Genomic DNA, 14,418 nt, shown 5'->3' on the forward strand with positions numbered 1-14,418 from the left:
CCCGAGCCCGCGAGCCCGCCGGCCGCTTCCGCTCTCACGCAAGCGCGGACGCCGGCGGCAGGATGGTTCTGGACAGCGTGGCCCGCATCGTGAAGGTGCAGCTACCCGCCTACCTCAAGCAGCTGCCGGTCCCTGACAGCATTACCGGCTTCGCCCGCCTCACAGGTACCCCCCCGCACCCGTGCCATCCGTGCGCGCTGCCCCGTGGGCGGGGGTGGGGGTGTTCGGGGAACAGCCCGGAGCGGGGCGGGGCGCCAGGCCTTGCACGTGACCCGCGGACCGTGTGCGCTTGTGCGGCGCCGGGCAGCCGGGTCTTGGGGAAGGGTACTTTTCCGAGGCGCCCCCGCAGGCGGATGCCGAAGACGAGGTGCTGAGTTCAGAGCGGCGGGTCTCCTTCCTGTGCCCACTGCCGCGTGCATTTTGTAAAGCACTCTGTGTCCTTGTTAGGAGGCGTCCTGCGCGCGGGGGAGAAGCGCGGTGACCACGCAAAGCGTGTGTGATGCTTTCATAAGCGAGATCTGAAGTGACCTCAGTTCTCCGTGGTACGTGGAGGCTTCAGGTCACCCATCATGGAAGCATTTGAGGTCACCTCCATAGCTACAGCTCCTGGAGCAAGTGGAGGAGGAGAAAAAGTAGCCATAAAGTAGTCCCAAGACTGGTATGATTTCAGAACATGATATTTAGTGGGTCGAGGTCCAAGGTTCCCATAATGCAGTCCTTCACGTCTTGACTCAAAGTCCGCAGACGCTGTCGGTACTTGAAAGATTGTGTTGGGTTTGGAGCATTACAGTGTGAAGTAGATCTTTCTAACCCATATCTCCAGACTGTGTAGGGTGGTGACAAGCCCCAAGTATACGGGGTTGCAAGCATGAATTAAGGTAAGTAGGCCTGATTATCCTGCAGCCTTCTAGAAATAGCTGACTTAAAATACAGTCATTGGAAGCCTGATGAAAGAAAAATAAAATTGAATCTGTGAACCAGAAGATGGAATTAATACCAAATTGGTAATGAATATTTGCAGGGAATTATTTTGCTCACTGTTTCTACTTGAGTACTTCCCTCAAAACGAGTGTGCATTTGATGTTAGTCCCTCTCAGAGAAGATGGGTGACAACAGAAAAGACTTGTCATAGATTTTAGATGGATAAACTCTAATACACAGACTTTAACAAACTTAGGGATTTTTATTGTCAGCGACAGCTGCTCTGCTAATGAGTAGGTGGAGTTTTTAACACTTAACCATTAAAAGAGAACCAGTAGAGTGCATAAAATCAATGAGAAAGCGTGGCAGCTGACCAATAAACACTAAAGAAACATGTCGACACCCGAAGTGATCTGAAAATCACAAAAGAAAAAATAGTCCAAATCTTCAGTTCTCTGTAAACATCAAAATCTCTTGTTTTAAGAGACTTTATTTTTAAGAAATGCAGCATGTAAAGAATGGGCTTTCCCGCCTTTGTCGTCTCTCTTCTTACACACCGTTTTAAGTGTGATCCTTCTGCAATTGTAACAGTTGCTAATCTCGTGCTTTGTGATCACGCCTCCTTATGGCCTGAAATTTAGAATTTTTTAAAAAAGTCAGCGGTAGTAGTTTAATGTTAACTGTGCATAGATGGTTAGTTTTCCCGTTTAAATCATACCCTTAAATGTATTCACTAAACTGGCAGTGCAAAGCCAAAGGGGTGTAGTCATTTTGTGGCATTGATCTGCTTTGCCAATTCATTCTTGTATTTATTTATTAAAAAAGAAAACAGTTCATTCTAATAATACACATTAATTAGGTTTTTAACCATCAAGGGAACAGTTTTCTCTCACACCAGCATAGGTCAACTTGCTTTATATATGTTGGTTATGATATATTAGTTTCAACTTTTTATAGATGATGTGACAGAAGAGTTTAGTAGGAGGAATACTTTATAAGCATGATTTCTTGCAGGTCCCTCCTGTCGATAAATACTTAATCCTTATTAAAGACATTAAGGAACTTCAGCCCTAACTTTCCCCTCCTTAATCGATAGTGTGTGATGACTGTCACTTTAAAATATTTAATGTAGGACTGTTTCTCAACAGTAATGACAACTCCCGTGTCTGTTTGGTTTTGTTTTCAGTCCAGGTCTCCTGTGATGCAGGCTGGCTTCAGTCTGTAGCTGAGGGTAATCTTGAACTGCTGAGCCTTCTCCCTCTGACGGGCCTGGTTAAGTTGGCACTGCAGTAATGGCTGTGTAGGCCCCAGCTCAGGGCCTGCAAGTCTAGTTATCATAGCTTGTGTTAGTGATTGTCGGAGAAGCATCGGCCTACTTGTAATAAAGCGTTCTTTCTAAGTATGGCAGCAGCAGCAGCAGCATGAGGCCCTGTCCTGGAGGATTGGTGAAATCCGCAAGCTGTCTCCCTGCAAAGGAGATTGTAATAGTGACATTTCGTTCTCTTGAGTGAGATTTTCATTGAATTAAAAACTTAGAAGACAGCTTTAATTAAAAAAAACAAAAAAAACAACTAACTACCTTTTGTTGTTACTTATGTTTTCCTATTGAGTTTGAGGCCAGCCTGGTCCACAGAGAGAGAGTTCTAGGGTAGCCAGGGCTACACAGAGAAACACGATCTTGAAAAAAAAAATAAAACAAAATGAGTTTTTCAAAGTAACACAAGCATACCAGCCTGTAATAAGTTTGTACCTATTATTTGTCCAAGGGACAGGTTTTGAACCTGTAAGTTAGAAACAGGATGAGATTGAAAACATACATCCACCTAAGTTCTTCTTTATGTGTATTTGTACCACCCTTATTTATAACGGTCTTCCAAATTGGAGGCAACCCAGATACCCACCAATAGGAAAATAGGTCATATTCGTAAAGTAGTGTAGTGCAGTGGTCAGCAGTAAAAAGGAACGAGTTTCTAATCCACTAATGGAATATCAACAACTTTTTTGGTTGTTTTTTCTTTTTTGCTTTTTTTCAAGAAAGGCTTTTACTGTGCAGTCTTAGAACTCATTCTGTAAACTAGTCTGGCCTCAAACTCAGAGACCCACCTGCCTCTGCCTCCTGAGCTCTGGGATTAAAGGAATGCACCACCGTCACCCATTGACAACTTCATATTGAATAAAAGACTATTTAATTACAGAAATCGGTAGGGGAGGAATATTCTAGACAGATTCAGGAAAAGACTTTCTCAGGTAACAGGTATTTACAGCACAGTTCACTGGTGGATGCGGGGGTCCGGTCACTTGTCACAGACAGAACTAACTACTTAGTGTGTTTGTTTTACTCTCCGTTAATACCTCGGCTTTTCAATAGTGGAACCATGGTGAGTTTTCTCAATAGGAGAACATAAGTAACAACAAAAGCAATTTTTATTAACATAACTTTTGAAAGACAGTTTGATTTTAGAACTCCTTTGAGAAATCTAAATCTTTGGAATCTTTTGGGGAAATACTTACATAGATATTTTTTAGATTGTAAGTTTTCTTTTTTCCTAGTTCAACTATTCTTAAAAGCCAGTGTAATTAAGAATGAGCTTAGCCTCTGTGGAGAACAGTGTGGCGCTCAAACATTATCTGCCATATAGCTATTTCAAAGTCTAAGTTTCTTCAGGTTCTCAGAGATTCATTGAGTACTTGTGATAGGCCGTGCAGCTTCCTAGGTATTAGCATACTGCTGTGTTCATAATAGAATGGGGGAAAACTTTGTAATTGATTAAGTTTATTGGCCCTTTGATCTTGAGATAGCTAATAATAGGCTTTAGGTGATAATAATAAAAACAATTCAGTGATATTCATAACTTTCCCCCAGCACTAGAGAAATTGAGATCCTGACTGCTGGAACAGGATTGGCAGTTTGAATCTAGACTACATTACTTACCTGAGTTCTAAGTCTAAGTAATAGGGACCTATGTTATACCCTATACTTCAGTCTTTTCCTTCCCTCTCCCTCTTTTTCTTCTCCTCCCCTTCAAAAATTATCATCTATGTATATAGGTGTTTTGCCTGCATATCTATCTGTAAACCACATATTTTTGCCTGGAGAACAGAAGAGGGCATTGGATCCCCTGAAACTGGGATTATACACAATCATGAGCCATCATGTGGGTGCTGGGAATTGAATTCGGATCTTGGGGAGGAGCAGCCAGTACTCGAAATCTCTGTGCTGGCTCTCAAGCCTGCCCTCCCTCTTTCTTGCTGTGGTCACTGCAGCTTAAACTGGCTCAGAACCAATGGCCCAGGCTGCCTCTACACTCTTAGCAGTCCTTTTGCCTCTAGTCATGGCCCGCCATGCCCAGCAGCAAAATGTTTTCTTTGTTTGAGAAATAGGAATAATTTTGTCCCTTAGCTGTAATGATGCATTTAAAAGTTTATAAAGAAAACAGCAATGAAGTGTTCTATGGCGTTATATGTAACCTTTTTAAATTTGGAAAGGAAAAAAGTGACCTGCTTTTTTCTTTTTAATAATAACATGATTTATTAATAAAAATATCAGTGATGGAGCTTCTTGATAGCAATATGAAATAAGTAGATAATTCGCCAGAAACTGGGTTGGAAGTACTAATTTTGATTACTCTAGCAACAAAATTTAATAAACTCTGCCAAGCTCCCATTATAACTGTGAGACAGTGAAATCGCTGCTGCTAGTGTCTGATCGGCTATCCAGAGCTCATTAGTTTGTCTTTGGACAACAGGTAGTAGAACTCCCAAAGGACAGGTGAGCAAGTACTGATGGCAGGCTGTGTTTGCCAGTCTAGCACCATAATTTCAGTCAGAACCTCCCAGGTAGTTGAACAGAAGCTGTGGGGAGAGGAAAGGCTGCTGGGAGTATATGATGTGACGTCTCTGGCCCACATTGTTTCTGAGCAACACACGCAGTCTGAGACTAAAGGGCAGCACAGGAGCTTTGGATGTGGCTGTAAAGGAAGTGGGCTTCTCGAGAGGGAATCAGCACTGTGGTGGGTGTCAGAAGCTGGGAGGTTTCTTTTACACTAGCAAGTCTCTTAATCTTAGATTTTTTTTTTTTTTAAGCCAGGTTTAGCAGGTCATAGTTCTGAGCCAGACGCATTCCAACTGTGATGCCCACAGTAAATCCAGGCACTGGAGCATGACGTCAGTGGGCAGGAGGGAACTGGAGTGGAACATTATGTCAGTGGGGAGGATGAGAAGGGTGTGAAGGGCCCTTCAGCTGGGGCCTCTTCCTCTGAGAGAGGGCCCATCCTAGTTTCTTACAGTAGTCTTTCTTGGGCTGGGTATGTACCTCAGTTGGTAGATGCGTAGTATCAAAGCCCTGGTTGTCATCACTACCACATTAAGCTTGCATATGCCGTGATCTCAGCATTCAGAAGCAAGGCCAGCCTGGAATATAGAGCGTCCTGTTCCCCCATACACACATGCATGCACTCACACACACGGTCATATATATTCCTTACTGAGATCATGCTTTTCTATGTACACTCGAAGTGTTTTTACAATGATTGGTTAGGGTTGGGAGTGTAACTCATTGGTCCAGTGTGTCCTCCCTCCATGTGGGCTGTAGAGTTCAAACCCATCTGTGGACGGAGCTACTTTGACTTTTTTTTTTGAGTATTGCTTACTCTTCATGTTGTTTTATTTTCCACTTTGTTTCCCTGGTGATGCCAGGGCTTCTGCCTTCTTAATTTTATTAGTTATCATAATTGCTGGTAATGGAAGTCCCATAACTTAGGACCCTGCTTAGTAACAGCGTTGAGTGTTGATTTCACCTATTTAGTGAGCCAGGTGTGGTGTGTGCTCTGCCGAGGCCACTGGGGTGAGCTTCGATGCCAGCCTGGACTATATAGCAAGTTTCAGCCTGGCTTGGCTTTCACAGTGAGTCCCCTGGTCAGGTCACAGTTTTTTCTTCCTAAAAGACACTAGGAGTTTTTCACAGACCTACTCTGAGTCTGTGGACAGTCCTCAGAAATGTACACACACTGTGTATCAAGTTTTACAGAACCTGAGTACAGATTACGTTTCACAAACTTACCCTTTCTCTGTTTTAGGTCCAGGTGGGATTAGTTTCTTCTGGATCCTGTCTTTGTGGGTGTTTTGTTGTTTTTGTTTTTTGAGACATGGTCCTTAGCCTAGGTTGGTGTGATCCTACCTCCTCAGTCCTCTGAGTGCTGAGTCTACCCTCTGCTCTTGTTCACCTCCCTTCTCCTGTTGGTCTTCCATCAGAGTCTAGCTTGACTTCATGAGTAGATAATTTTCTAAGTACATTCGCATACTTCAGTAGATTCCTACCTACTGATAGCATATCAGAACTTCTCATCACGTGACACTGGCTCAGGCCTTTCTCATTGTATTCCAAAGATAGCACGGCCCTGAGTGTCCCTGGGCTTTGGTGATTGTCTGCACCTTGCCTGCAGCAGCTTCTTCAGCTGGGTGTGCAGCCCCTCCCTTTGTTTACCTATGAACTGTTCTCTTACTCAGCATTCAGGTAGGCCCATACAGGATCAAAAGCCAAAGTATTTTGTTCATCTCAACAATGAATTTTCACCTCTCTTCTGCGTGACTGATATGCATTGTAATCCTTTTTTATACTTCTGTATTCCGTACGGATGGAAAACACTTTTTAGTAGTTCGTTTATTATGTTGGTGTCTTCAAAACCCAGCCCTTCACCCAGCGTGTGAATGAGGGTTCTGCTAGCTTCAGAGGCACGAGGAGCTTTTTGCTTAAACACCTCAAAGCCTTTCTCTACCTTAATTTTGTAAGCAATAGAGAAAGGCAAACAAACGCAATAGGAAGGATCTGTACGCCAGTTTGATGAAGAATAAACTCAGCTAAAATTCATTATAGTGTTGGTGTACGCGAGTCTGGTAGAGAGCGGGACCTGGGGTCTCTTGGAGAGGAGACGTCTGGACTGCAGCTTTGTGGGGGGAATGTGTCGCTAGCTTCCTTTCAAATAGTGCTGTGCAGTTTTCGCTGAGTGAAGATTGCGAGGTTTCACAGTTCTCTGTCTTGAAGATCCTTGAGTCTGTGAGCCTTTGGCTCCCCACTTTGCAGGTCTCTGCCTGGTTTCTCCTTTTCAGAAACCTTTCCTGACTCCGTGACCTGAGGCTGCAGTCACCTCACTGTTGTGCCACCAGGTTGTTTGGTTGGTTGGTCGGCTTGTTTTGTTAATTTTATGTCACCTTGCTTGTTTTCTTCATGGCTGTTAGTCCACAGTCCATACAACATGACTGTGTTACCTGTGTTTTGCTTCCTCACCGTCTGTCCCTCCTCTCATCATCTCTTAGCAAGCATCCCCATTCCTAATGCAGTAACCGGAATGAACTTAGTAAACATTGTCCTTGAAGCACATAGACGACGGTTATTCCTGTTTTACAGACAAACGAAGCCTGGACTTAGACTACAGATAAACAGTAATTGAGTTGTTTGCTGCGTGCCTGCTCTTTCCCTGGCACTGCATGCAGGGAAACACAAAGTGGCTACTTAATACTTACACAATAAAACTTGAAAATTGATTTATAAGAGGAAATGCATGAGATTTTATTCAGAAAGTATGTATTATGCACTTACATTTTTTATGTGCATGTGTGCATACTCGTGTGTTGATGCACACATATGCACTGGCATGTGGAAGTCAGACGAAAGCCTTGAGTGTCGTCCTCAGAATGCTGTCTGCCGACGCTGAGACACAAGTCTCACTGGTGTGGAACTCACCAAGTAGGCTAGACTGGCTGGCCATTGAGCCTTAGGGGTCCTCTTGTCTCTGCCTAACACTGAGGTTACAAGCACTTAGCACCACACCTGGGTTCTGGGGATTGGACTCAGGACTTCCTGTTTATAAGACAAACACTTTAACAGACTGAGCCATCCCCTCAACTGTCTATCATGGCTTGTGGGGTAAAAACCTGACGCCCTGAATCAGATCTGCTTATTCCACAGTGGAAGGAGGACTAATCCAAAAGTTTGTTCCCCTACTCTATACATGTCCCGTAGCAAACTCCCAAACCTCATACACACTACTAGTAATAATAAATCAGAAAGGGAGGTTTGCAAGGTATAAAAGCAAATGTTCTAGATGTAGTAGAAGTTACCTGTAGCTAGAAAGAGCATACTTAAGTATAGGTGATGAATTCAGATACGTATAATTTCAAAACTCATTGTTCTGAACCTTAAAGCTAAAGAAACTGAAGTATGAATTATGTATGTCTTAATTAAAAAAAATGAGTATATGAGCCAGGCACTACCTAGGTACTGAGGATACTGTGGTGATGCAGACAAATAAGGCCCATGCCCTTATAGACTTCTGTTGTGGGTGGCATATGTGGGAGGTGAAAGAGGTCATTAAAACTCATGTCATCTTACAGACGACCCAGGTTTGATTGCCAGCACCCACAGTGGGGCTCACATCCATCTGTAGCTCCCGTCCTTAGAGATCTGGAATCTTCTTCTGCCTTCCATAGGCACTAGACATACAAATGGTACACAAATATACATGTAGACAGAACAACCAGACACATGATTTTTCTTAAGTTCTTAACAAAAACTTTTCCAAATGTCATGATGGAGTTGGAAAAATGATAAAATATCCTATATATGGACTCAATAGATAAAGTAGGAATATTTGAAAGTGTTACCAGTTCTTGCTAGCATGATTTTGAATAAATTTAGTTTTTATCCTTTTCTAAATTAGATTTTTATACTGTGCATGTTTTATAATTCTAAGACAACAAAATTTAAAATATGCATTATAGGGGCTAGAGAGATGGCTCAGTGGTTAAGAGCACTGGTTGCTTTTCGAGAGGACCCTGGTTCAATTCCCAGCACCCACATGGCAACTCACAACTGTTTGTAACTCCAGCTCTGGGGGGACCCAGAATCCTCACACAGACATACATACAGGCAAACACCAATGCACATAAGGTAAAAATAAATAAGTTATTTTAAAAATGCATTATAAGGAGTACATTCCTTCAAATTATTTTCTGTACTGTTTATAATTAGTGATTTCTCCCTCCCCAAGTAACTAGTATACATAAAAATTGTCAAAACAAGTAGCTTATCTTACAGGATTTTTATTTCTTTGAGTCTTTTGTACTTTATATTCTTTAAGAAAAATCATCTTAGCCAGGCATGGTGGTACACTCCTTAATCCCAGTACTTGGAAAGCAGAGGTAGGTGGATCTCCGAGTTAGAGGCCAGCTAACTCTGGGCTACAGAGTGAGATCTAGCATTGCCAGGAGAGAAGCACAGAGAACTCCTGTCTCAAAAAAATTTTGAAAATTAAAAAAAGAAAGAAAGAAAAAAATAGTCTTATTAAATATATTTAAAGGAGTTAAATTATGCTTTATATGCTTGTTTTTACTTTATAAAACTTTTGACTTAATACAACTTCAAAAATAGACTATATTCAGTGTTTTTATGTTATTGCTTTGTTATAGGAGGTAACAATACCTCTCATATCAAATTTGTATTGTATTATTTTAGAGTAATGGATTACCAAGGAATTAATTGTTCATAAGGGCAGTGTCTGAAAGACTGGCGATGTCGCTCAGTTGGTAGAGTGCCTGCCGAGCACAGAGTTCTATTGCTGCGTGAGCTGGGCTTGCTTTTGCAGGCCTGTAAGCCTGTCACTCCCTGCTCAGGGTCCCATGTGAAATAACAATAATGAAATTAAATAATGCATATTTAATAGCCTAGGGTCCAGGGAGGTAGCATGAGATCCTGAGGGTGAGTCCCAGCACCCGGGAAGCCTTAGTTTTAGGGGCCAGAGGAGGCAGATCCCAAGGGCTGCCAGGTAGTCAGCCTAGAAAAAGGCAAGTTTCTGACTCAACAGGAAACCCTCTCCCAAGGTGGTGAGTCAGAGATACGGAAGAAAATACCCATCTCTCCTGTGTTTGTGGGTACCACAGGAACAGCGGGGGCTTCGTGTCTAGTGATTTGAAAATACCACATTGAATAATACTTAATATTTTTCTACATTCAGCAATTATTTGCCTATTTAGTTATTTAATTTCCGTCTCTAGCTTTGTGTTGAATCAAAACTGCTTTCTTTTCTTTTTGGTAGGCCAGCACTCTACCACTGAACTCCATCCTCAATGCTTTTGTGTTGCAAGAGTAATTACTAAGCTGATGTTTGTTAGTGGTTAAATTGTGTCTTCAGAGTAGTCCTTCCAAGAGAAAAACATTTAATTTTAGATCTGTGGAACTTGATTCATGGTGACTTAGAATAAATAGGCTTGGATTTAGGCTGATGAACTAATCCTGTCTGCACTGTATTTTATCTCCAAGTGACAAGAGAATAATATTAAAATGATGTTGTCAAAGCCAGCAGCGTGTTAAATGAGTGGGTTCAGTTGCCTCTGGAGCACGGCCCATCACTTATCATTGATGTTTGTTAGCATGCTTTGGCACATAATCTTCCCTTAGCTAGGCTGCAGTGCCTAGCAGGGTGTGGGGCAGGCCAGCAAGGACGCCCAGAGGCGCCTGGGAGCACTTTCAGGCCTGTGAGAGCCGTTTCATCTGCCTTGTCTGTATCTCATGTGTTCCACAGACCTTTTAGATACTTTAAATAAGTATTTCTTGAGACTAGCCAATATGTAAAGGTTTCAACTCATTAGCCTGGCTTTTTAAAAGATTTTTTTTTAACCAAAAAAGTAAGTTGAAACATTTGAGGCTGTGTTCTGCCTGAAATTATAAGTCAGTAGTAAAATTTTTGTGGAATTTCCATTGTATGGTTTTAGAAATGGTAATAAGGAGAAAAGAGTGAACATGTTTCCTAAACTTAATAAGACATCTTTGTTCATAATTATGTTCATTATAAGTCCAGATGAAAAGTAAATATAAGAACAAATATACTTAGCAGGTATAATGAGATAGGATATTTAAAAAGTAAAATCTTTCAAAAATTTCAGTTTTTCTAATGGAGTTAACCTACAGATAGAAGAAGATAACCCTAGTAGGGCTGGGTCTGTTGTGTTTGTGCAGTCGTGGACTTGACAGTCTGTGTTCCTGACGGAGCTCTGCAGACGCTGACAGCTGTGCCTGTGTTCAGTTTCAGAATGGCTCCGCCTGCTGCCCTTCCTCGGTGTACTTGCACTTCTCGGCTACCTTGCCGTGCGTCCATTCTTCCCGAAAAAGAAACAACAGAAGGATAGCTTGATTAATCTTAAAATACAAAAAGAAAATCCTAAAGTAGTGAACGAAATAAACATTGAAGATCTGAATCTTACTAAAGCAGCGTACTGTAGGTGTTGGCGTTCCAAGACGGTAAGATGTCCATTTACACATACCATAACGTTGTTTGGACTTTGTTAGGATTGTCTTAATCTCCAGCTGAAATTCCGTGAGATTAGGGATTTTTCCATATTGTTCAGTATTCGAAACTGATATTCCCAAGTTGAAGTTTGACTTTTTTGCTTGATAGAATTAGAAGAAAGCAGTGAACTCTGATGTTCTCACACGGTTCTGCATTTGTCTAGAACAGTATATTATATTTTTTTAAATTTTTTACTTATCTATTTTCTATTTTTATTGAGCTCTACATTTTTTTTCTGCTCCCCTCCCTGCCTCTCCCCTGCCCCCTTCAACCTTCCCCAATTTACTCAGGAGATCTTATCGTTTTCTACTTCCTCTTGTTTGTTTGTTGCTCATTTGTTTTTTGCATGAGAGAGTATTTAAGATTTAATGGGAAGGAGCTTAAACTTTGATGTCAGAATAAGTAATTACTAATATTAGATGCCAATCTGTCACTTGGCCAGGTTAAGCAAATTTGCCAGCTTGGTTTGGGTCAGTTTCTCTGTGTCTCTGTCTGTCTGTCTGTCTGTCTGTCTCTCTCAACAGGGTTTCACTATGTAGCATGATGGAGTAAGTCACAAAATAAAGCAATCCCGTGCAAACTCAGAATTAAGATTAATAAAAGGGTTATTTATTTAAAAGGAAAAACTTACAGATCACCGTCCTAGACAACAGCCTCCTGCAGGATCAGGAAAAGTGTCTGATAGCCAGAAGCGGAATCCGAAGCAAGCAAGAGAGAGAGAGGGCTGCCACCGCTTATTTTTAAAGCGAAAGACACCACACCCCAGTGGGCTGGTACCTCAAAGGCTATTGGTTGAAGGAGCAAAAGTAGCTCCCGCAGCAGTAGCAGTAGATGACCTAAAATTGGTAGTATTCATCTAGAACTCACACAGACACTGCTGCTTTTGCCTCCTGAGTGCTGGGATTAAAGGCTAATATGCCTACCCTTACTTAATTAACTTTTAATCTCTGGTTTATAGAGTTGTTTTGTTTTTGTTGTTTGTTTGTTTTGTTTTTTCAGTCTTCTCTATAGGTCTTGCAGATGTTTTTGAAGATTTAGTGAGATGATACATGTAAAATACCTCATAGTGTAGCTATGCCAGCCATAATAACGTAGCTTTTAATGAAGAAAATGGATTTCAGGTGATAAGTATTCTAATTGATAAAATCTGTTTTGTATTTGGTGAAGGTTATTTGAAACTTGAAATGTTTCTGTTTTATTCTTTTTAACAACAAGGTTTTAGAAACAATATAATAGGCAACAGTCAAAGTATAGGAAGTCACAACTGATGGGCTATTGGGAAGTCAATACAAAGTATAGGAAGTCACAACTGATGGGCTATTGGGAAGTCAATACAAAGTATAGGAAGTCACAACTGATGGGCTATTGGGAAGTCATACAAAGTATAGGAAGTCACAACTGATGGGCTATTGGGAAGTCAATACAAAGTATAGGAAGTCACAACTGATGGGATATTGGGAAGTCAATACAAACCATGTTTTAATGGGAAGATGGTTCTGTGGATTAAATTTTTGCCTCTCAGGCATAAGGACTTCAGTTCAACTCCTGGACTTCCATTACCCCAGCACTGGGGCAGGGGTGGGGGAGAACAGACAGAGACAAGAGGCTCCCTGGCTAACCAGGAGTGAGGTCACAGGTTCAACGAGAGGCCCTGTCTCAAAAATTCAGGTGAATAAGCAACTGAAGAGGACATCATTGTGCCAGTCTCTGGCCTCTACATGTGTCCCCATGGGCAAGCACGTCCATCTGATGCACAGGCCCCCAAACATATGAGGTCCCGCCTTAATAGAAGAAAAACATAATACAGTAGGATCATAATTTTGCTTTTAAGTTTTAAATTCAGAGGAAAGTCTATAATAAAATACTAATTATAACTATATTTGGATGGATTGAACATTTAAAAACACCTTTAATATTTTTCACAAACTTCACAGAATGGGTTTTATAAGAAAACACTGTAACATTTACTTTATACATTTATTTTTTAATTCAAATAAGAAATTAGCTCAAACGTAGAGCTCCATAGAGAACAAGAACTTATTTCAATCCCTTTTTGAACTTTTAAACTCACTGAGATGAATCAGCAAAGATTTTGTTTTATTTTGGTTTGGTTGTTTTGTTTTTCAAGACAGAATTTCTCTGTGTGGCCCTGACTGTCCTAGAACTTACTCTGTAGACCAGGCTGGCCTCAGACTCAGCGACCCACCTGGGCGTGTGCTGTCAGGACGCCCGCTGAGGAGCTCTGCTCCGGTGTGGCGCATTGGCTGCATGAGCACCTCATGGATGTCTCTACTTCATGAATCCCATTGTAAAATAACATCTGCAATTCTTTTTCCCTTTTAGTTTCCGGCCTGTGATGGGTCCCATAATAAGCATAATGAATTGACCGGCGATAACGTGGGTCCGCTCATATTGAAGAAGAAAGAAGTGTAACAGTAGCCATTTAGGATTGAAACTCTTGTGCTCTTTCCTCCTTGTTGTGCGTAGAATGTCTTTGGAGGTTTTAACTGTCAGTACTGGTTGAATAATTCTTTCTGCCTATTATTTTCTTGCTACACTACTGCTTATATTTGATACTTTATATAATCAGTCATGAAATCAAGAGTTAATAAAGTCAGTACTTCAGATTTTAATTAATTGGGAATTTAAAGTTTGGCCAAGGGCCAAAAGTTATTTCTTTGCATATCAGTATTTCAACAGAATGTATATATTTTTTAAAAAAGTTCTCCCCTGTTCTGTTAAATGTATTTTTGTACTATTTCGTTTTGCTCATTTGAAGTAGTTTGTCATCCTTTGGCCTTTGTGGAACTCTGCTGTTTTTAGACAAAGTATGAAAAATATTGCCATCAAGAATTTCTTTGGGGCAATAAAACCCCTTGTTTTATAGATATTCTTGTCTCATTACTATGATCTCAGTTTGTAAAGTAAATCAGATATACAAATGTTCCAGTGAGAAACATTTACTTACATCATAAGAAATTGATTCAAGGCTTGCTCAGTGTGTGTGCGTGCGTGCGTGCGTGCGTGCGTGCGCATGTGCCTGTGTGTTTAACTTAGTGCCAGCTGGGTGACAAGAGCACTTACCCTGAAGGTCTACTTATGAGCTACAGTCTGAAGGTCAGTTAGATGTAAAGTATCTGAATTTGCCTTAAAATAA

General features: G+C 41.2%; 1 protein-coding gene across 1 annotated transcript; it reads left to right on the forward strand.

Annotated features, from left to right (window-relative positions):
* Positions 1-6: 6 nt before the first annotated feature.
* Positions 7-14,149, forward strand: Cisd2 (CDGSH iron sulfur domain 2). The gene is made up of 3 exons (XM_087897556.1): positions 7-165; positions 10,998-11,212; positions 13,605-14,149. The coding sequence occupies exons 1-3, from the start codon at positions 63-65 to the stop codon at positions 13,692-13,694; spliced, it is 408 nt and encodes a 135-aa protein (XP_087753682.1). The 5' UTR covers positions 7-62; the 3' UTR covers positions 13,695-14,149.
* The last annotated feature ends 269 nt before the right edge of the window (positions 14,150-14,418 follow it).

Source organism: Myodes glareolus, chromosome 17, assembly GCF_982192425.1.
Source record: "Myodes glareolus chromosome 17, mMyoGla1.1, whole genome shotgun sequence".
Taxonomy (NCBI): domain Eukaryota; kingdom Metazoa; phylum Chordata; class Mammalia; order Rodentia; family Cricetidae; genus Myodes; species Myodes glareolus.